Here is a 22,767-nt window from a genome sequence, read left to right as displayed (position 1 = left end):
AGTCCAAGATGGAGAAGAAACTCAAATTGTTGCATAGAGCGAAGAGCTGTTTTCAGTAGATGCACTCACTGAAATGTTCAGTCAAATGAGGTGAAACATTGTGGCCCTAAAAGAGCCACTAATTGGCAAAAAAGTAATTAATGAGTTTTAAATGAGTTGTAAGCAACAAAGGCAAATGGTCGATGTTCAGGCCTTCAAAGCCAAATTAATGGCTTTCAATAAAGAATGTAAGGACAAGACGAAAGAAGAAGCAACCTTGGAAGCATTGAGAGACAAATTGACAGTGTTCGAGTTGGAACAAAATATTGGCCGAGAAGTCAACAAGGTGTATTGTTTAGAAAAAGAAGTGCCTATAAGGGAATTGGACGATGAAGTAATGGGGATCACTAAGCCTGGATACGCTCAAGCACTGGACGACGAAGTAATGCGGATCATCAAACCTGGATACCCTCAAACACAAGACCCTTTGATCAAAGTAAATATTGGCAATGAAGGAGAAGATAGTCCAACATTCATCAGCCTGCTCGATCAAGAGGTTAGTGATAAATTAATCGCTTTATTAAAGGAATATAAGGATTGTTTTACTTGGAAATATGAACATATGCCTGGTTTAGATAGAGGTTTGGTGGAACATAGATTACCAACCAAGTCAAACTTTAAACCTCATAAACAACCTCCTAGGTGTTTTGCTCCTAATATACTCCCTGAAATTAAGAAAGAAATAGAGCGATTATTAAAAGCAGGTTTTATTAGAACGGCCAGATATGTCGAATGGTTGTCCAATATCGTGCCAGTGCTAAAAAAGAATGGTAAATTAAGGGTGTGCATAGACTTTAGGAATTTAAACATAGTCACACCCAAAGATGAATATCCAATGCCTACGGTAGATTTTTTAGTAGACTCGACTGCCAGACACGTAATATATTTCTTCATGGATGGGTATTCAGAATACAATTAAATTTATATAGCTAAGGAAGATATACACAAAACTGCCTTTAGGTGCCCTGGATCTCAAGGATGTTTTGAATGGGTAATTATGCCTTTCGGCCTAAAAAATGCAGGAGCAACTTATCAAAGGGCAATGAACTTGATTTTTCATGATATGATAGGCAAGTTTGTTGAGGTGTATGTAGATGATATAGTGGTCAAATCCATTAAAGAGGAGGACCATTTTGAACAATTGAGATGTTCATTTGAGCGAATGAGGCAATATAAACTAAAATTGAATCCCTTGAAATGTGCATTTGGCATTAACACAGGAAACTTCCTTGGTTTTTTAGTACACAAAAGAGGGATTGAACTTGATAAAAATAAAGCGAAGGCTATTTTAGAGGCCAAATCACCTAGCAATAAAAAAGAATTGCAAAGGTTTCTAGGCCAAGTAAATTTTTTAAGACGCTTTATTTCTAACTGTATAGAGCGAACTAAAGCTTTTTCGCGACTTTTAAAATTGAAAAATAGGATGAATTCGTCTGGAAAGAAGAGTATCAAAAGGCTTTTGAAAGCCTAAAGACATATTTATCAAATCCACCAGTGTTGGTGTCACCAATCCAAGGACGACCAATGAAAGTATATATATCGGTTGAACAAGAATCAATAGCTGGAATGGTCGCGCAAGAAGACCAATTTGGTAAAGAAAGAGCGATTTACTATTTGAGTAGACGGTTAAAAAAATGTGAATGTAATTACTCTGTCATTGAAAAATTATGTCTTGCATTGTATTTCACATGTACGAAATTAAGGGCTTATTTATGGCTCGTAATCGTTTATTTGATTTCTAGAGTAAATTTGGTTAAATATATGTTCTCTCGCCCTATTTTACACCAAAGGGCAGGCCTTTGGACGTTAGCATTATCAGAATTCGAAATACAATACATATCCCAAAAGGCAATAAAAAATCAGGCTTTGACAAACTTTCTGGCCGATCATCCATGCCTTAACATGCTTGAAGAAATTGAATTAGAAATCAATTCATTCAAATTAAAACCTTGGGTTTTGTATTTAGATGGGTCAAAAATCTCTAAAGGTGCAGGAGTAGGAGTAGCATTATAAATCCTTTAGGAATTTGTTACAAGTTCGCATTCACTTTGGATAGGATGTGCACCAACAATCAAGTCAAATATGAAGCCTTAATCGTGGGCCTATAATTAATGATAGATATGGAAGTAAAGAATGTGATCGTTAGAGGTGATTCTCAATTGGTAATTCACCAATTGATTGGTGATTTTAAGTGCCAAAGTGATTCCATTATAAGTCAATATGAAATCGCCCAAGAGTTGTTGGAAGAATTCGACCAAGTAGAGTTTCAATGTGTTAATAGGATATATAATGACGTAGCAAATGAGTTGGCCCAGATGGCCTCAGGGTATTCAAAGGCTTTAAATTGGAAAGCTACTTATGAATATGGAGTAATATTGCCCGTAGTCCAAAGAAGGACGAGAAGAATTGAAATTCATTGCATACAAGATGGAGATGCAATAGATTGGAGGGCAGAGATTAAAACGTTCCTTAAAAAACCAAATAAAGGAGATAATAGAAAAATGAAGTTGCGCTTGCTAAACTATACACTGATAGATGAGGAGTTGTTTAAGAAATGCTCTAATGGTATATTGCTAAAATGTGTAAGTTTGCAAGAAGCCAGAACAATCATGGCTGAGGTGCACGAAGGGATGTGTGGAGCTCATCAAGCTGGCCAAAGGATGAGATGGTTAATTATTAGGAATGGATATTTTTGGCCTAAGATGGGAGAATCATGCGTTCAGTATGCAAAGAGTTGTCGAGCATGCCAAAAGCATGGTCTAATACAAAGGGCGCAGCACAAGAGATGGCACCTATTATCAAACATTGGCCGTTTAAGGGTTGGGCGATAGACCTGATAGGGAAGATTTATCCCCCATCGTCCAAACAACATACCTTTGTTATAGTTGCGACTGATTTTTTCAATAAATAGGTAGAAGCGATACCTTTAAAAGAAATCATCCAAAAGAGTGTCAAAAAATTTATCCGTGATCATATTATTTACAGATTTGGGATTCCACAAACTTTGATGGTATCACGGAACTTCTTTAAATGGAGATCAAGTGAATAAATTCTTGAGCGAGTTTATCGTTAAAATAGTGAACTTCACACCGTATTACGCTCAATCCAACGGACAAGCAGAATCTTCTAATAAGATTCTAAAAAATATCATAAGAAAAATGATAGATAAAAATGCCAGAAATTGGCACGAATGTCTAAACAAGGCTTTATGAGCTTATAGGACGTCGCCTCGGTCAAGTGCCAAAATCACTCCTTTCCAACTTACTTATGGACAAGAGATCGTTTTGCCTATGGAAATTAACGTACAATCGATCAGAGTGTGTTTGCAACATAAGTTAAGTGATGATGAGTATACCGAATAACTAGTTCAAAATTTATTGGAGTTGGACGAATTAAAGTTGAACGTCTTAGATAGATTGCAAGTTTAAAAATAAAGGATGTCTAAGTTTTATAATAAAAAAGTTATAGCTAAGTCATTTAGCCTGGGCGAATTGATTTGAAAAACAATACTCCCTTTGGATAGCAAAGATCCAAAATATGGCAAGTGGTCGCCCAATTGGGAAGGGCCATTTAAAGTAAATAGTGTGTTGTCTAATGGAGCCTATTATTTGGAAGATTTAGATGGCACCAAGCACATGAGGTTCATTAATGGCAAATATTTAAAAAAATATGTTCCTTCCTTATGGGAAATTGAACAAATAAAAGCGTAATCAAATTGCGTTGAACGATCGTAGATAAAAAAGGGTCAGAGTGAAATACGTTCAAATAAATTCATTTATTATCAAACGTTCATTACAAAGTTGCAAGATACAAAATATTAAATGCTCTATAAGCTACAATTGAGAACAAACTAATCTCTCGATCGATCGCCAAGTAAGAGGGTGAACTGGCCTTAATTGCCATCCTGATCGCACTGCTGCAAAGGCAAGCAGAGAGGCCGAGAAGCACTCTCAGCAAGCAGAAGGGAAGAGAAGCACCCTCACATCACCTACCTAAATGCATCGCTGCAATAACGGGCAAGGAGACTGAGAAGCACTCTCAGCCAGCAAAGTGGCTTGACAGGCATCCTCAAAAATTACCTTCCATTATTGAACTCCTTGTAAAGAACATGGAGACGTTGAGAAGAACTTCGCTGGCCAAAGAATATTTCCTATATCTCCCATACCAAAAGTTACATCAAAATAGGTGGCAAAATGGGCGGATCAAATGATCAATTTCTATGGAAGACGAAAATTTTGGATCGATCGTTGAGATGTCAAACGATGGCAGCAAATTAGTTTTTGAAGAAAAGAATGAAAATGAAAATGAAAAGTGTGAAATATACGTGCATTTATAGGGGCGTGAAGGTGAAGAGACAGAATATGAACAGCCACATTCGTGCCTAGTAATTGAAGTCAAGTGGCCCAAAGTCTTGGGAAAAGAGATAGAAATACCAAAAGAGAATGTACATGAATCTTATCATAAAGCAGTTAAATACTTGGGGGGTTGACGATTAAGGACAAACGTCAATAAATACACAAGAAGACAAATTAGTCATTCATTAATGACAATGGCTGCTGTTACATTCAAAATTGGCAATGGATATCAGTACGAGGTTACAAGAGGAAAGTTAATACGAAGTTATAAAAAGAAAAGTTAAGGCATTGGATGTCTTAATTACAGTTCGCCCCAGACTGAACGAATTCTTTCCCTAAGTCTCCCCCAATCCTCGCTCCGCTGAGAAGAAGTGACATTCAATTCGACTACAAAATCATCATCAACCTCTAGCTTTTTGTACTGCTCGACCAAGGACTTGGTTCGCTCAATTCCTTGGGAAGCATTACGTTTTTTAGCAGCCATTCTCGCCTTGCAGTCATCCATCCTTGCTTGAAGCTCCTTCATCTGTGCAGCCAAACTGGTCATCAAAGAGTCTTCAATCATAACTTCGAAAGAGATTTCTTTCAATTCGTCCTCAGCTTTGTTGATCTCCAGAAGCAAAGACTCTCTTTTAGATGCAGCACGAAGATATTGAGTACTCTTAGCCTTCAGTTCAACATTTTTTGGCTACCAAAGAGAGGATGTCAGAGTGGACAACTTTCAACGTCGCTTTAAAATCAGCAAAAATATTCAGCGACGGAAGTGTCAGTGCTTACGCCAACTTCGCACTCAAATGCTCAAGCTTATCCCTTATGTTTGGCAGCCCTAGCCTAATCGATGTCCATATCCATAAAAGATACATACTCAAATATCGACTATTTGAGGAACTTCATATATTCCTTTGAAGAAGCAGAAGGACGACCGGTTGAAGTAGGGCGAGACGTCTTGACTTGCCCCCAGGGAGTGAACAAGTCCTGGATGGAACGCACAATCTCATCAGCATCCTGCAAAGAAAAATGCCAACATTAAAGGTTTTCACTACAATAAACAAAGTGAAAATAAAAGTGAAGCAAAAGGTTACCTCATCAGCAATCTTAGGAGGTGGCATATCACCAGTTGGCTCCACCACCTGTGGAGACTTTCCCTTGTCTGGGCGAGAAGACTCTGCCACAACGGGCAGACCCATAGGAGCTTTGCATGATTAAATAAGCAACAAATCAGAAATCAATAGCACAAGCAAAGGTAAAACATCATAAAATGTATTACCTTCTGGTTCAACGTTTGGGGGGTCGGCGCCCTGGGAAGAAGGTGGCTCGTCCATTGGTTGTGATAAAGGTTCCGGGACTGAAGGTTTCTCTTTAAGCGTAGTCCCTTCATCAGCGGGTTTGGACAAAGCAGCTCTAGCAGAGGATGATGGAGCAGGAGCTGCCAACACCAAAGCCTTCAAAGGAGAGGCTGAACTTTTCTGAGAAATTCAAGAAAACCATTAGCACATAGAAATGTATGCTTGTGAGTAAACAGAATTCAATTACCTTTCTCCTGACGATGAGAGGAGTGTCATCATCATCATCATCATCCTCCAAAATGGGAGATACAGAAGCTGGCCGTTTGTAGCTTGGGGCACTATTAGTTGCAGTAGGTTTGGCAGGTAGAGAAGTAGAGGGACGAACAGATTGTTTAGCGCGAGCAGGAGAGGAATGATTCCTAATGGACATAGAGGTGACCAAAATAGGAGAAGTGGAAGGAATGTTTGGCTGATCCAGTGAATGGAAAGCACGATTGGCATCAGTTGCAAACAATCTGTGCTTCTCTGATGGCCAGAGTTGTTCAAAAAGGGGGTGAATGACACGGCTAGGATTGAAGGGGGCTAATGAAAAGTTACTCGTCAAAAGAATATTGAAAGCATCTATAGCTTGTGCCTCTGCCTTATTAATGGTGTGAAAGCGGTCTATCAAATTTTTTGAATAACAAGGGGGGAATAGGCCAAGTTTGGCCAAAATCAAATTGGCGAGCAAAAAATTGGAGAGCATATATTTCAACCCTAGCTTTGACATTGATTCCAGTTAAAATATCATGGAACAACTCCCTCCCAATCAAAAACTGAACCCAAACGAGCAGAGAGGCACTCGCACTGTCTAGGGTGGATGGATGTTGCACATAATCTGAAGTTAAATGAGCAGGAAAGGGAAAGAAGGAAGGAATTGAATTTAAAGTATAAAAGAATGAAAAAATGTCCCTTCTGGACATATTTACAGGGCTCAATGGGTCAATGGCTAGCCCATAACAGCTAGCGGAACGAAGGGACATGGATAGAGCACCAAATGATGGAAAATAGGCTCTCAACCACAGTTGAGTGAACCAAAGAGACCCACTGCCAGTGGGAAATACACCATTCTTCAATTGAAATCGAAAAGAAGCCATGCCTCTATAGAGGCCAGCCAAAAAGAAGGAACACAAATTCAAAGGCCTACCACGTGCCAATTCGTGCGCTATGGGTAAATATCTCATAGAAGGCTTTATACTGGGCACACAGAATATATTTACAAAGTCAAATATGAAGAAAGGCCACACGCTCAGCGTGGGAAAGCTCAGCGTTTGAGTGATTATAACAGCCTTACAGTCTTGAATAAGACTCGATGAGTTTTTTATCAAATTTTGGGGTAACACCGAAAATCAAAATACTAGAGAAAATAGTGTCGCCCAAAGGTGGAAGATTTATCGGGGCCCCAACATCCCTTAAAGTAATAGACATGGGACCAAGAGGGAAAAAAAAGTATTATATTCAAAAGACCAAAAACTTAAAGTAATAGGAAAAAGTGTTGGGTCAAAAATTGGGGGTTGAAGAGAGATTTCTAATAAATCAGAAATCCTAGCACGATCAAAAATTGCCTTGGTAGGACCATGACCTCCAAGGTGAGCATGCCATCTACGGAAAACAACATCAGATTTAACCCAAGCGCGAATACCTTTTTCGCAAATCGGCCTCAGCGGCAAAGAGCTCAGGAATGGAGGGCTTTGGGTATAAGGGAACAGCTGGCCCACCGCCACTTGTTCGACGGCTTCAGCGTTGTTAAATGAAGGACCCAGATAGAACTCATTAAGTTCGACATTGGTTGGTGCAAGGAAGTTCAGATTTACATATGGCCGAGTGAGGATTTTCTAGAAATCTTCGAAGCTAAAAGAGTCGTCAGATTGGGTTTGTGGAGCAGCCATTGAGGACGAAATACAGTTTTGTTAAAGTTTGCTTGAAAAACGTAGCAGAGAAGCAAGAAGATGAACAATGGTATGGCGAGAAAGAAGCGCGAAATAATGAAGTGTGATTACTGGTACAATGAAATGGCGTGTCTTTGGGGTTTATAAGGGTTTGTAGCGTCGCACTTTTTCAGGTTATGGAAGGAAATAATGATTGAAATTCTTGGGAATTTCAAATGTTGTTGGGAAACACAAAGTAAATATGGCAAAGATTAATAATTGGTATTAATTCTACCATATTGGGGGGTAATTGTTGGCACACTAAAAGTGCATGTCAAATCGAATAGCCCAAGGAATGAAGTCCAATTGGGGAATTCCCAAATCAAATAGCCCAAAGAATGAAGTCCAACTGGGCAATTCAGGATAAAGGCCCAGGTAAGGTTATTAATGAATGCAGTGGAAGCCCACGAATAAGGTAACATCATCGTCCAAGCTTGCAAGACGCCCAAGATCTGAGCGAATGAAGTGCCTTACAGTCGCCCAGAGCTATGACCCTGTTCTCGCCCAAACCTTCGAATCGCCCAGGATCTTAGCAAACATAAGATGTTATGGTTATCCAGAAGTGCAGTTATTGAAGCAGTTATTGAGTAACCTTATCACGTTCCACGATTGAAGGAGTTCGGTTGAAGACGGTTGAACGACAAAGAGTAGTGGCAGCAGTTAGAGACGGCAGTTCCACGACAAGTTAGCCACCATAAAGAAAGTGGGTAGTTATAAAGCAATCAAACAGTTTCTAAGCGATTGATCACGAAGAAATCATCAAGGGAATATAAAAGGAAGAGAAGACATGGAGCAAATGACCCCGAATCAAACACTCTCAAACAGAGAATATGTAATTTCAATTTCTTAGTTTAGACTTAAACATTTCTTTTCAGTACTCGTGTGCTTGTGCTCGTTTATCATGCAAACAATTGCGGCAATTTTTTGTATTATTTTTTTGGACATAATTTGCTTATCATATTTTATTTCCATTTAAATTTTATCTCCAATTTATGTTTTACTTCTATATTTTATGCTGATTAAATAAATTTCATATGTAAGTAAGAATGCATTAAGAAATTATGTTGGAGTTGGCACTTAATCCTTTTTGTGGTTTGGAAAACAGAAGGGGTTATGGGGAGGAGAATGATTATTTGGCTGCGGAGCAGATTGAAATTTGAGGGAAAATTATATTATTCTTCTCTGTAAAATTTGCCCACAATAGAGAATCATGTAAAATATTCACTGCTTAGATTATGTTATCGCCTATCACTCATTCTCCTTGTTCCATTTGATTTTGAGTTTTTGCTCCTTTTTTGTCACTGCTTCGGAGACACATTTGGTAATCCTTTCATTTACTACACAGGTAATTGTTTCTAAGTACAATTAAGAAGAATGGAACATGCTGAGGATATTGTTGGTGAACATCGGGAGAAACATGATGATGAGGTGGTATGCTGTAGAGTTTTCCTTTTTTTTTTTTTAAAAGCATATAATCATATCTGTTTAGTGTGAGTTAATTAATGAACGTTGGTAATGTTGTTCTTGGCTATTTAATTAACTTGGTAATAGGTTCAACGTCTTTGAGATGCTACTGTCATACTGCATATTTGTTTTTTGTGTACTCAATTAGTATAAGTTATTGAAGGAAGATAAGCTTGTTCTTGGCCATTTATTCACTTGGTAATAATTTTTATATCATTGAGATGTTGTTAGCAGTGTATGTGGCATTGTTCCCAGATTTTCTTTATTGAAATGGTGTATTTGGTAACTATCAACTTGTTTCTGTTAGACAAGACGCTTATTTTCTTCTGTCAGCGATGGGTTTTCCCTCTCCAATGAACTGTATAGAGAGTGAGAATGAAGTTTATGTAGTGCCTATGTTAGCATTTTTAAGAGTCTAAGAACTCGAGAAAATGACATGCGATACACATTTTTGGTGTAGGAAGCTGTTGCTCGTCTTGAGGAATTTAAGAAGTCTGTTGAAGCAAAAACGGTGCTACGTGACTACGTCAGAGTAATTTGAACCCTGAAAGGCCTGGTCAGTGGTTTCTTTCAGAGATTTTAAGCTGTCACTTTTAGAAAACTGAACTGAGGTGTTTTCTCTTCTCTTTGATGGTCTTAGGGAGTAGCATCTGGATGTTTCGAATCGAAGCTTAGGGCTAACTTTTTTGGGTGTTGAACTTCATAAATTGCAATCTTCTAGGAATTGTGATCCCAGATCGTTACAAAAAATTTTAAATTTATTTGTGGTTCTGCAATAAGGACTCTGCTGTTTCTTTTTGAATGCCTGCTTCTAGAACCTATGTATTCTCTTGGGAGTTCTCCTGTCTCAGAAAGGACGATTGTAACCTTCGCACTGTTTTCCATTTCTATTTTAGCTCCTAAGTACAAATTATATCTATATAAATGCCCAATGCAAACAATCAGAGGCATTAATAAGTGTTCTAGTGCTAAGCCTTTGTGCTCTGATGAGCTTCCACGTTGAATATGATTTTAGAAAATTGTCCAATATCAAAGGATTTTAATCTTGATTCCGACATATTAAAGGTTAGTGTTGCATATGATATCCTCTTACTTGATTATTGATTCTGCCCTTCTTGATTCCAGATTCAGGTTTTCTCAGGACATTGGATTCTAGCATTAAGCGCAACACGGCTGTTATAAAAAAACTAAAGCAGATAAATGAGGAGCAGCGAGAAGGTATGATGGATGAGTTGTGCGGTGTTAACCTAAGCAAATTTGTTAGTGAGGCAGTAACTTCAATTTGTGATGCGAAGCTTAAAGCTGCAGACATACAAGCTGCTGTTCAGGTAGAGCTAGTGATTGAGTTGATTATTTTTTCAACTGCTTGTCAAGCTGGAAAGAATAAACAATTAAAAGTGTGGCAGGAATAGGCTTGAAGCTTTAAAGGAAATGCACCGGCAGTGCCTCTAATGCATTGACTATGTAATACCATGATGAAATTCTGATTATTTTAGTAGAACTGTTTTAGTATGCTAAACCATGGTTTATTCCTGCTTATATGCTCTCTTATTCTCTGCATTTCAAGTACACGGACTAACTCTCTTATTCTCTGCATTTCAAGTGCACGGACTAACTTGTTTGCCGCAATTAGGACCTGCCGGTTCTGAGTTCTACTTGAAGGTTTGTTATATTGTAGTCAGCTTTTTGTGTTGTGCATAAAAAACAATCAATCAATCCCTTGTATATATTGGACTTGATACTATTCTACTAAACAGGCAACAAAACTCATCCCAATCCTCAAAATGCGGATATTTGGGGGATATTCTGACACTGTAATTTTTGTGTCAAAGTCAAAATGTTTTGCCTATAGTTCTTGTTACCATCCTTCGTATCATTATCCTCATTAAAGACTAGCTTGTGATTTTGTTGTGGCTGATTTTGAATATTTTTTTTTTCCCCTCTGGTCGTGTCCAGTTGGCACTGAAGTAAATGAAACTATTGACACACTAAAAGTGCAGCCCAAATCGAATAGCCTAAAGAATGAAACCCAATTAGGGAATCCCCAAATCAAATAACCCAAAGAATGAAGCCCAACTGGGAAATTCAGAATAAAAGCCCAAATAGGGTTACTAATGAATGCAGTGGAGGCCCACGAACACGGTAACACCATCGTCCAAGTTTGCAAGACGCCCCAAGATCTGAGCGAATGAAGTGCCTTACAGTCGACCAGAGTTATGACACTGCTCTCGCCCAAACCTTCGAATCGCCCAGGATCTTAGCAAATATAAGATGTTATGGTTACCCAGAAGTGCAATTAGTGAAGCAGTTATCAAATAACATTATCACGTTCCACGATTCGAGGAGTTCAGTTGAAGACGGTTGCACGACAAAGAGTAGTGGCAGCAGTTAGAGACGGCAGTTCCACGACACGATAGCCACCATAAAGGAAGTGGGTAGTTATAAAACAATCAAACAGTTTCTAAGTGGTTGATCACGAAGAAATAATCAAGAGAATATAAAAGGAAGAGAAGTCATAGAGCAAAAGACCCCGAATCAAACACTCTCAAACAGAGAATATGTAATTTCAATTTCTTAGTTTAGACTTAAACATTTCTTTTCAGTACTCGTGTGCGTGCGCCCCTTGGAGGCATTCTGTTTAGTTTCAATTGTAAAGTTATCGCCAATAAAACACTCCTTTTTGAAATTTTGTCTCAAGAGATTTGTTCCTCACACAATCGTCTGATCCCTTTTTAATTTTTAGCGACTACCCGCGCGAAACAATTTGGCACGCCCAGTGGGACATTGGTGTTTGGTGTTGGAGATACAAAAGGTGAAACAATATGCCTCAGAAATCTGATAAGGAAGCAAGTCAGGAAGGAGTCCAGTCTGTGATCGAGCGATATGAGAAGTATTATAGCTCTCCACGAACAGATGGACAGAATCATAGCAGTCATAGTTGTTACGAACCAATGACAGAGTTGAGTCCTCGAACTATGCGTGCATTACTTGGAGAACTCATACAGAATGTCGTTGAACAGGTAAATCTACAAAATATTCATAATATGGAAAGACTTACTCAGAATGGGAATGCACACTATGATAACATGGTCAAACAACTGAATACTTTGAATGAAATAATAAATAAGTCAGTAGGCCAAATTTGTCAGCCAGTCGTGCCTCTTGCAAATCACTTCCAAACTAGGACAATCGTGGGACATAATCCCCCAATCCTAAGTCCAAATCAAGGGGTAGAATCACCTTTTGGTCCCTCTACTTCAAACCAGGGGATGGTATAATACCAAATCAGAATGGTGGAAATGGTACATCTAACTTAGGGGTAACTTAAGCGTAAGAGACAATGTCCTAAATAATGGACAGAATGCCCCACGTATTAATGATGGGGTAAATATTCAGGTTAATGATAACAATGGCCCAAATCATGGCAACTTTGTTGCCAACTAAGGACCAAATATCAGGCCTCAAGCAAATCAACTGGTCAACCAACCTGTAGGAATTCCATATGACCCCAACGTCATGTTGAGGAATCAAATTATGGAAATAGTATAGGATCAGATGGCTTTTAGGATACGTCCTGTCATTAGGCCGACTTATACAAAGTCATATCCTGATTAGGTAGACCAAACATATCCATGGCCTAGAGGGTATAAAGTGCCAAAATTCTCACTATTTACCGGTTTGGAAGAGGTGTCTACTCTAGAACACATAGGGCGATTCACACTGCAAAGTGGTGATGTAATTGATTACCATAAAATGAGGCTGTTCCCAGTTCATTAACAGGAGTAGCCTTCTCCTGGTTCATTAATTTGCCAGCGAACTCTGTTCAAACATGGCAACAATTGGAACAATTGTTCCACGCTCAGTTTTATAAGACCGAGTCCGAAGTTACTTTGACCGATTTGGCGAATCTACGTCAAATGTCAAACGAATGGGCAGAAGGTTTCCTTCAAATGTTCAAGACAGCAAGAAGTAAATATTTTGTACCTTTGCCCGAAAAGGAGTTTGTCAAAATCGCTCAAGGTTGTCTAAGCTTTGATTTGAAAAAGAAGTTCCAAGACAAGGAATTTCTCGATCTTTTCCAATTGAGCGCGACCGTGATTAGGTATGAACGATTAATAAGAGAAGAAGAGCAAATGAAAAATTCTAGCAAAGGGACTTATTATAAAGACCCAAATTTTGATGTTTATACCATTAATGACGAGTATTATGATCAAACCGAAATATTTTTGACCGAACTAATCGAAGGAGACACGTATGCTTGTCCTATGATGGCTAAGTTTAGACCGTCGAGCAAGGATGAGCCTATAAAAGATGAAAACAAAAAGGCTAGAACGTTCTCGTTCGATGTAACCAAAGCTGACCTTACATTTGATAAACTATATAAGGATAAGCAGATAAAGCTGAGCGATAAACAAAGATTGCCAAGCCCTGAACAAGTTAAGGGTAAAAAGTATTGTAAGTGGCATAATGCATGGTCACATTTGACTAATAATTGTTTGGTTTTTCGCCATGTGTTACAGGATGCTATTGAGTCAGGACGAATTACGTTCAAAGATAAGAGGAAGATGGCAGTGGATGAAAACCCTTTTCCACAGCCACTTGGGGTAAACATGGTGACGACTGGTTTCAAAAACAAGTTACCAAAATTCAAGTTAGTTATAGATGACGGGGAAGAGGACCCTTGACCACATCCCAGTGTCTTTGAACGTATCAAAGGGAAAGAGCCTGAAAAGGATGAAGACGTCCTATGTGCAAGATGTAAAAGAGAAGTGAGTGGGAATACAGAGAAATCAAGGATATGGCAGCATCACCGTCGCCCTAGTTTTTTCCCAAACGCTCAGCCTGGTAAAGGGCGAGGTACATCGTTCTATAGGGGACTACCTTTTGAGAGGCAGTTCAGGCCGGTGAATAATGGGAGAACATTCAGGCCACAGCCTCGCCAACCAAATGTATGGCATTCGTTCCAGTACAATGCAGGAAGGGCGATACCTTTCAACGAGATAACTAGAACCCAACAAAGGTGTTTTCAACGGAACTATGGACGAATGATGAGGCAACAACAGGGAGTGCCACGTCCTAAGGCGCCTAAGCTACTCGAGGTGGCCAATCAAAATATTCTCGAAGACAGTGAGGAGACTGGTACAGGCGAATTGATGAAAGAATTGTCAGAAAGTTCTTCTGGGAGGTCGAAGTCTGAGCGAGACAGAAGAGATGGAGAAGATCCAGATCAATCCCTTACTATTCAGTTCGGTACGTTACCTCCTGTCATGGCTAATAACTATTTGCTAGCCAATGAGTTCAAGAATAAAGAGAAAGAGAAAGAAGAAGAAGAGTGGGAGGATAACGAAGAAGAAGCGTGCGTGCTGGAATATGAAGAAGGCCAAACTTCTAGAGGGGCCTACAATGATGAAGGAGATGATGGTATGACGGATATCGAAGAGGAAATTGATTTAGAAGCAGAAAGAAGAAAAAGAGGAGTATCGTACAATACTCTGTTGAAGCAACTACATTGAGAGGGGGTTCGTGAAGTGGACTTGTTGGGGGAACCGTCTGGGCATTCTTTCGATTATTACGTGCTGTACGGGACGCCCAATAGGAAAAGGAGAGTTCCTCGCTCTGAAAAGTATGGATCACCTCCAAGAATAATGCCTCCTCCCACAGGTTGGGTAACTGAAGAAGAAGCATTAGAAAACAGTAAAAAGGAAATGCAGGAAACGGAAGCTCAGTACGACATGCTGCACGTTGACTTATCACAAAAGGATAGCTCGACAGAGGACAAGCAGGAAGTGGAAATAGATGCAGTCGAAAAGGTTATTTTTAAGCAGCCAGCCATGAAGTTAACTAAACAGTTGAGGCCATTGTACGTTAAAACTCTAGTTAATGGATGACATACCTGTGGTAAAAGTGTTTGTCGACAGTGGAGCAGCTATAAACACCATTCCATCTAGGATGATGAGGAAATTTGTAAAGATAGAAAGTGATATGATCCCAACAGAAGTCATCCTTACGAGTTTCAATGGAGGAGCAACTTCAGTTAAAGGGTTTATGCCATTGGACATAACTATAGGGACAACTACTAGGACCACAGTGTTCTTTGTAATAGATGGTCCTACTAGTTACAATGTATTATTAGGAAGGGATTGGATACACGGAAGTCGCTGTATACCCTCATCGCTCCATCAATGCCTGATTTTTTGGAATGACAAAGGCGAAGCAGAAGTGGTGCAAGCCGATCATAGACCTTTTGTCGCAGAAGCAAACTCAGTAGAAAGGTTCATGTACGAAGGAAATTATGGACCTATCAGAGTAGTCCAAAATGGAGAAGAAACTCAAATTGTCGCGCAGAGTAAAGAGCCATTTTCAATGGATGCACTCACTGAAATGTTCAGTCAGATGAGACCAAACATAGTGGCCCTAGAGGAGCCAGTAATTGGCAAAAGAGTAATCAAGGAGTTTTAAATGAGTTGCAAGCAACAAAGGCAAATGACCGATATTCAGGCCTTCAAAGCCAAATTAATGGCTTTCAATAAAGAATGCAAGGACAAGATGAAAGAAGAAGCAGCTTTGAAAGCATTGAGAGACAAATTGGCAGTGTTCGAGTTGGAACAAAGTATTGGCCGAGAAGTCAACAAAGTGGATTGTTTAGAAGAAGAAGTGCCAACAAGGGAATTGGACGATGAAGTGATGAGGATCGCCAAGCCTGGATACGCTCAAGCACAAGATCCTCTGATTAATGTGAATATTGGCAATGAAGGAGAAGATCGCCCAATATTCATCAGTCAAATGCTCGATCAAGAGGTTAGTGATAAATTAATCGTTTTACTAAAGGAATATAAAGATTGTTTTGCTTGGGAATATGAACATATGCTTGGTTTAAATAGAGATTTGGTGGAACATAGGTTGCCAACCAAGTTAAATTTTAAACCTCATAAGCAACCTCCTAGGCGTTTTGCTCCTAATGTACTTCCTCAGATCAAGAAAGAAATAGAGCGATTATAAAGGCAGGCTTTATTAGAACAGCTAGATATGTGAATTGGTTGTCCAATATCGTGCCAGTGCTAAAAAAGAATGGTAAATTAAGGGTGTGCATAGACTTTAGGAATTTAAACATGGCCACACCCAAAGATGAATATCCAATGCCTACGGTAGATTCTGTAGTAGACTTGACTGCCGGACACGTAATATATTCCTTCATGGACGGGTATTCAGGATACAATCAAATTCATATAGTTGAGGAAGATATACACAAAACTGCCTTTAGATGCCCAGGGTCTCTAGGATGTTTTGAATGGGTAGTTATGCCTTTCGGCCTGAAAAATGCAGAAACAACTTATCAAAGGGCGATGAACCTGATTTTTCATGATATGATAGACAAGTTTGTTGAAGTGTATGTAGATGATATAGTGGTCAAATCCATTAAAGAAGAAGACCATTTTGAACAATTGAGATGTTCATTTGAGCGAATGAAGCAATATAAACTAAAATTGAATCCCTTGAAATGTGCATTTGGTGTTAATGCAGGAAACTTCCTTGGTTTCTTAGTACACAAAAGGGGGATTGAACTTGATAAAAATAAAGCAAAGGCCATTTTAGAGGTCAAACCACCTAGCAACAAAAAAGAATTGCAAAGGCTTCTAGGCCAAGTAAACTTTTTAAGACGCTTTATTTCTAACTGTGCAGGGCGAACTAAAGCTTTTTTGCCGCTTTTAAAGTTGAAAAATCAGGACGAATTCGTCTGGAAGGAAGAACATCAAAAGACTTTCGAAAACCTAAAGACATATTTATCAAGTCCACCAGTGTTGGTGTCACCAATCCAAGGATGGCCAATGAAAGTGTATGTATCGGCTGAAAAAGAATCAATTGCTGGAATGGTCGCGCAAGAAGACTAATTTGGTGAAGAAATGGCGATTTACTACTTGAGTAGACGGTTAACAAAATGTGAATGTAATTACTCTGCCATTGAAAAATTATGCCTTGCATTGTATTTCACATGTACAAAATTAAGGGCTTGTTTACGGTCCGTAACCGTTTATTTGATTTCCAAAGTAAATTTGGTTAAGTATATGTTATCTCGCCCTATTTTACACCAAAGGGTAGGCCTTTGGACGTTACCATTATCAGAATTCGAAATACAATACATACCCCAAAAGGCAATCAAAAATCAAGCTTTGGCTAATTTCTGGCCGATCATCCATGCCTTGACATGCCTAAAGAAATTGAATTAGAAATCAATTCATTCGAATTAAAACCTTGGGTTTTGTATTTCGATTGGTCAAAAACCTCTAAAGGTACAGGAATAAGAGTAGCATTGATAAACCCTTTAGGGATTTGCTACAAGTTCGCATTCACTTTGGATAGGATGTGCACCAACAATCAAGCTGAATATGAAACCTTAATCGTGGGTCTAGAATTAATGATAGATATGGAAGTAAAGAATGTGATCGTTAGAGACGATTCTCAATTGGTCATTCACCAATTGATTGGTGATTTTAAGTGTCAAAGTGATTCCATTATAAGTCTATACGAAATCGCCCAAGAGTTGTTGGAAGAATTCGACCAAGTAGAGCTTCAATGCGTTAATATGATATCTAATGACATGGCAAATGAGTTAGCTCAGATGGCCTCAGGGTACTCGAAGGTTTTAAATTGGAAGTCTACTTATGAGTAACGAACAATATTGCCCGTAGTCCAAAGTTGCATACAAGATGGAGATGCAATAGATTGGAGGGCAGAGATTAAAAGGTTCCTTAAAGAACCTAGTAAAGGATATGGTAAAAAAATGAAGTTGTGTTTGCTAAACTATACACTGATAGATGAAGAGTTGTTTAAGAAACGCTTTGATGGTATATTGCTAAAATGTGTAAGTTTGCAAGAAGTCAGGACGATCATGACTGAAGTGCACGAAGGGACATAGATAGAGCACCAAGTGATGGAAAATAAGCTCTCAACCACAGTTGAGCGAACCAAAGAGGCCCACTGCCAGTGGGAGATGCACCATTCTTCAATTGAAATTGAAGAGAAGCCATGCCTATATAGAGGGCAGCCAAAAAGAAGGAACACAAATTCAAAGGCCTACCATCCGCCAATTCGTGCGTTATGGGTAAATAGCTCATAGAAGGCTTCAAACTGGGCACACACAGAATATATTTACAAAGTCATATCTGAAAAAAGGCCACACGCTCAGTGTGGGAAGGCTCAGCGCTTGAGTGATTATGGCAACTTTGCAAGCTCGAATAGGACTTGGTGAGTTTTTTGTCAAATTTTGGGACAACACCAGAAATCAAAATATCAGGGAAAATGGTGTCGCCCAAAGGTGGAAGATTTATCAGGGCCCCAATATCCCTTAAAGTTATTGACAGGGGATCAAGAGGGAAAACAAAAGTATTATATTCAAAAGACCAAAAACTTAAAGCAATAGGAAAAAGTGTTGGGTCAAAAATTGGGGGTTGAAGAGAGATTTTTAATAAATCAGAAATCCTAGCATGATCAAAAATTGCCTTGGTAGGACCATGGCCCACAAGGCGAGCATGCCATCTACGAAAAATAACATCAGATTTAGGCTAAGTGCGAATACCTTTTTCGCGAATAGGCCTCAGCGACAAAGAGTTCAAGAATATGGAGGGCCTTGAGTACAAGGAAAAAGCTGGCCCACCGCCACTTGTTCGACGGCTTTGGCTTTGGTGAATGAAGGACCCAGATAGAACTCATTAAGTTCGGCATTGGCTGGTGCAAGAAAGTTCGGATTTACATATGGCCGAGTGAGGATTTTCTAGAAATCATCGAAGCTAAAAGAGTCGTCAGATTGGATTTGTGAAGCAGCCATTGGGAACGAAATATAGTTTTGTTAAGGTTTGCTCGAGAAACGTAGCAGAGAAGCAAGAAGATGAATAGTGGTATGGCGAGAAAGAAGCGCGAAATAATGATACGTGAGTTAGTGGTACAACGAAATGGCGTGTCTTTGGGGTTTATAAGGGTTTATAGCGTCGCACTTTTTCAGGCTATGGAAGGAAATAATGATTGAAATTCTTGGAAATTTCAAATATTGCTCGGAAATACAAAGTAAATATGGCAAAGATTAATAATTGGAATTAATTATGCCATATTGGGGGGTAATTGTTGATACACTAAAAGTGCAGCCTAAACCGAATAGCCCAAGGAATGAAGCCCAATTAGGGAATCCCCAAATCAAATAACCTAAAGAATGAAATCCAACTGGGAAATTCAGGATAAAGGCCCAAATAGAGTTCCCAACTAGGGAATCCCCAAATCAAATAACCCAAAGAATGAAGCCCAACTGGGAAATTCAGGATAAAAGCCCAAATAGAGTTACTAATGAATGCAGTGGAGGCCCACGAACACGGTAACACCATCGCCCAAGTTTGTAAGACGCCCAAGATCTGAGCGAATGAAGTGTCTTACAGTTGCCCAGAGCTATGACCCTGCTCTCGCCCAAACCTTCGAATCGTCCAGGATCTTAGCAAACATAAGATATTATGGTTATCCAGAAGTAAAGTTATTGAAGCAGTTATCAAGCAACCTTATCATGTTCCACGATTCGAGGAGTTCAGTTGAAGACGGTTGAACGACAAAGAGTAGTGGCAGCAGTTAGAGACGACAGTTCCACAACACGATAGCCACCATAAAGGAAGTGAGTAGTTATAAAACAATCAAGCAGTTTCTAAGCGGTTGATCACGAAGAAATCATTAAGGGAATATAAAAGGAAGATAAGATATAGAGCAAAAGATCCCGAATCAAACACTCTCAAACAGAGAATATGTAATTTCAATTTCTTAGTTTAGACTTAAACATTTCTTTTCAGTACTCGTGTGCTTGCGCCTCTTGGAGGCATTCTGTTTAGTTCCAATTGTAAAGTCATCGCCAATAAAACACTCCTTTTTGGGACTTTGTCTCAAGAGATTTGTTTCTTACACAATCGTCTGATCCCTTTTTAATTTTTAACGACTACCCGCGCGAAACAGAAATCTTTGCTTGCAAGGAAAGAGAAAAATGGACCTTTTATTTATTGGAAGTATTGTAGTTATGTGAAATATTACCACGTGTATTACTTGCTCCTTGCTGTCCACCGTGTTTTAGATGCCTTTTCCATTATTTTTAGTAGATTCTCTCCTGTACCAGATCTGCTCTTTACTTCATCAAAGGTACAAAGACTTCTCTCCTAGTCTGGTTCGAGGTCTCTTGAAAACTTTCTTGCCTGGGAAGCCCCCTGAGGACATTGACGGAGACAAAAATTCAAGGGCCATGAAGAAGCAGAGCACTCTAAAACTTCTCTTGGAACTTTACTTTGTTGGAGTTGAAGAAGATAGCAGCATCTTTACAAATATAGTCCTTGTTTGAGCCTCATTTTTTCATTAAAATACGTTCTTCAAGAGTAATTTGACCCTATTTCCATCACACATTTTTCAATAAAATAATATTATACGCAAATCAAAAACTTTTTCTTATTTTTTAATCAAACATTTTCCATCAATACACTATTTAAAAATTCATTTTCTCCTCTAAAATGGGGCTCAAACAAGGGCATAGTTAAGGATCTCACTAGCACGGAACATTTTGAGGATCGTGATGCTACTCAGACTAATTTATCCCTGCTTGCTAGTTTTGCTCGACAAGGAAGATATCTTCTTGGACTGCCTCTGACTGGACAAGATATTCTGGAAGAGGTTTAACGTTTTTAATACTTTATTAGTGTGGGCTCTCATCGTGCATTTTTTAACGTATCATTTTCAATTTTTTCTTAGATCTCTTTTGCACATTTTCCTCTCGGTAGTTAGTGTGACCCTGAGCTGAACTGATTTAATTTCTGCACAACGGTTCATCAAAGCTGGAAATATAATTTTTGCTATCAAAATACAATGCGAGATGTTCCTCGACCTTTTAGGCATTTAAATTTCATCTAATGACAAGGAAATTTGTTTTATTCTCATGCTGTTGGTAGTAAAATTTCTGTGTCACTTGTTTTAGTGCATAATTGTTCCCCTGGCTCTTCTTTTAATAATATTTTTATTGGAAAAACATCAGTGCTATGGTTTATCTTCAAAAAGCAATGTTAGGCAGCATGAGTTTCAATTTTGAGTTTCTCATATTTTTTCTTTATTTAGATGCTCTTTTTTCACTGCTCATGCTAATGTTTTCTTTTTCTGCAGTTTTTCAAGGGACTTAATATTACAGCAGAGCAGAAAATGTTCTTCAGGAAAGCATTTCAAATGTACTATGATGCTGCTGTGGAACTACTTCAGGCAGAACATGCAGTAAGAGCTCTATTCCTTTACACAGCTGGATCTTGTGTTAGATTTGATTTCAAACTTATTTTAATGTTAGTTTTCTGCATCCTTAGTTATTTGGCTCTGAAGTTTAATTTACATGCATGCCGTAGTCTTTCACTGATGCAACTGTTTTCTTTTCTCCCAAATGGAAGTCACTTCGGCAAATGGAGCATGAAAATGCAAAGATTTTAAATGCTAAAGGTGAACTGAGCGAGGAAAATGCCACTTCTTATGAAAAGCTGAGAAAATCATACGAGCATCTGTATCGTGGTATCTCATCGTAAGTTACTTTTCCTATCTTCCTGGACTTATTTCTTAAGGTTGTTATACTGTGCTTGTGAACCTGATGCTTGTTGCTATTATGTGGATTATTTGAGACTAAATTTGCACGCGATTGCTATCTCTGTAAACGTGATACTCAGGGTGATTTGAGGTGTAAGCCTTACCATAAACCAAAAAATTAGGTTAAAAAAATAAATACATAAATAAAAATCTCGGTTTCTAAAGAGGTCCAAAAAAAAATAATAATAATAAATAAAAAAAATCTTGGTTGGTCACGAAATTATTTGTTTCGATTTAAAATCCACCGCAAGTGTACGATTCATTAACAAGTAGTAAAATGGACTATTAGTCTAAGTATTGATCCCACAAGGATTGAATTAGTTCAAATTAATCTATTATGACCTTAACCGAAATACGAAAATCAAATTGAGATTTTGTACTTTAACTAAAAATGTAACGCCCCGACCCCTAGTGAACCGGAACGCTACTTACTTTACTTAGCTTTACCAGTGGTTTAGTAACAAGTGTATACGTTTTAGCGGAAGTTTACATCTTCGGATAATAATTTAAATAACAATACTTCAAATACTTTAAACAAAAACACTGAATCATTTTTCAAAACAACAAAATGTAATTTATTTGAAGAAAACATAACTTGTTCTTACATTCTGCGTTATTCAAAACTTTAAAAAAATAACATTGGAAAACATTTCATAAAAATAAATCCAAATCACTTATTTACCGGATTTTCATGGGCTCGTTGCATCACTCCCATCTTCTCCTCCATCCATGCCCGAGGTAGAATTCCTTCAATCTGTAGAGATGGGGTTAAACTCGTGAGTTGAAAAACTCAATAGGTGTCATAGGTGCATTCGTGATCAAGCTATACATTTCAAAACATAAACTTTATAACTTTTCATACATGCCGTACCCGAAGGCACCATTTGACATGAAGAGGTATGCCGTACCTGAGGGCACCATTTGACATACAGACATTTCTTCAACATAGAGGGGTATGCCGTACCGAAATACCATTTGACATACAACCATTAACATAGATGGATATACCGTACCGGAGTACCATTTGAC

At 38.6% G+C, this 22,767-nt stretch overlaps 1 protein-coding gene across 1 annotated transcript; it reads left to right on the top strand.

The window, feature by feature from the left end:
* Window positions 1-9,021: 9,021 nt before the first annotated feature.
* LOC111403257 (regulator of nonsense transcripts UPF2-like) lies at window positions 9,022-20,799 on the top strand. The gene is made up of 6 exons (XM_023031691.1): window positions 9,022-9,078; window positions 9,572-9,643; window positions 9,752-9,767; window positions 10,237-10,439; window positions 20,249-20,461; window positions 20,650-20,799. Exons 1-6 carry the CDS (start codon window positions 9,022-9,024, stop codon window positions 20,797-20,799), a joined length of 711 nt encoding a protein of 236 aa, XP_022887459.1.
* The last annotated feature ends 1,968 nt before the right edge of the window (window positions 20,800-22,767 follow it).

This window comes from Olea europaea, chromosome 1 (genome assembly GCF_002742605.1).
Source record: "Olea europaea var. sylvestris chromosome 1, O_europaea_v1, whole genome shotgun sequence".
In the NCBI taxonomy this organism is placed as follows: domain Eukaryota; kingdom Viridiplantae; phylum Streptophyta; class Magnoliopsida; order Lamiales; family Oleaceae; genus Olea; species Olea europaea.
The sequence above is the reverse complement of the archived record's forward strand: the minus strand, read 5'-3'. Positions and strand labels throughout refer to the sequence as shown.

What these genes read in the sequence shown, in the direction of transcription:
- LOC111403257 (XM_023031691.1), top strand. Translation starts at nt 9,022, where the DNA reads ATGGAACATGCTGAGGATATTGTTGGTGAACATCGGGAGAAACATGAT. An exon ending in ACATACAAGCTGCTGTTCAG is followed by an intron (nt 10,440 to 20,248) that starts GTAGAGCTAGTG and finishes CTCCTGTACCAG; the next exon opens with ATCTGCTCTTTACTTCATCA. An exon ending in TCTTTACAAATATAGTCCTT is followed by an intron (nt 20,462 to 20,649) that starts GTTTGAGCCTCA and finishes GGCTCAAACAAG; the next exon opens with GGCATAGTTAAGGATCTCAC.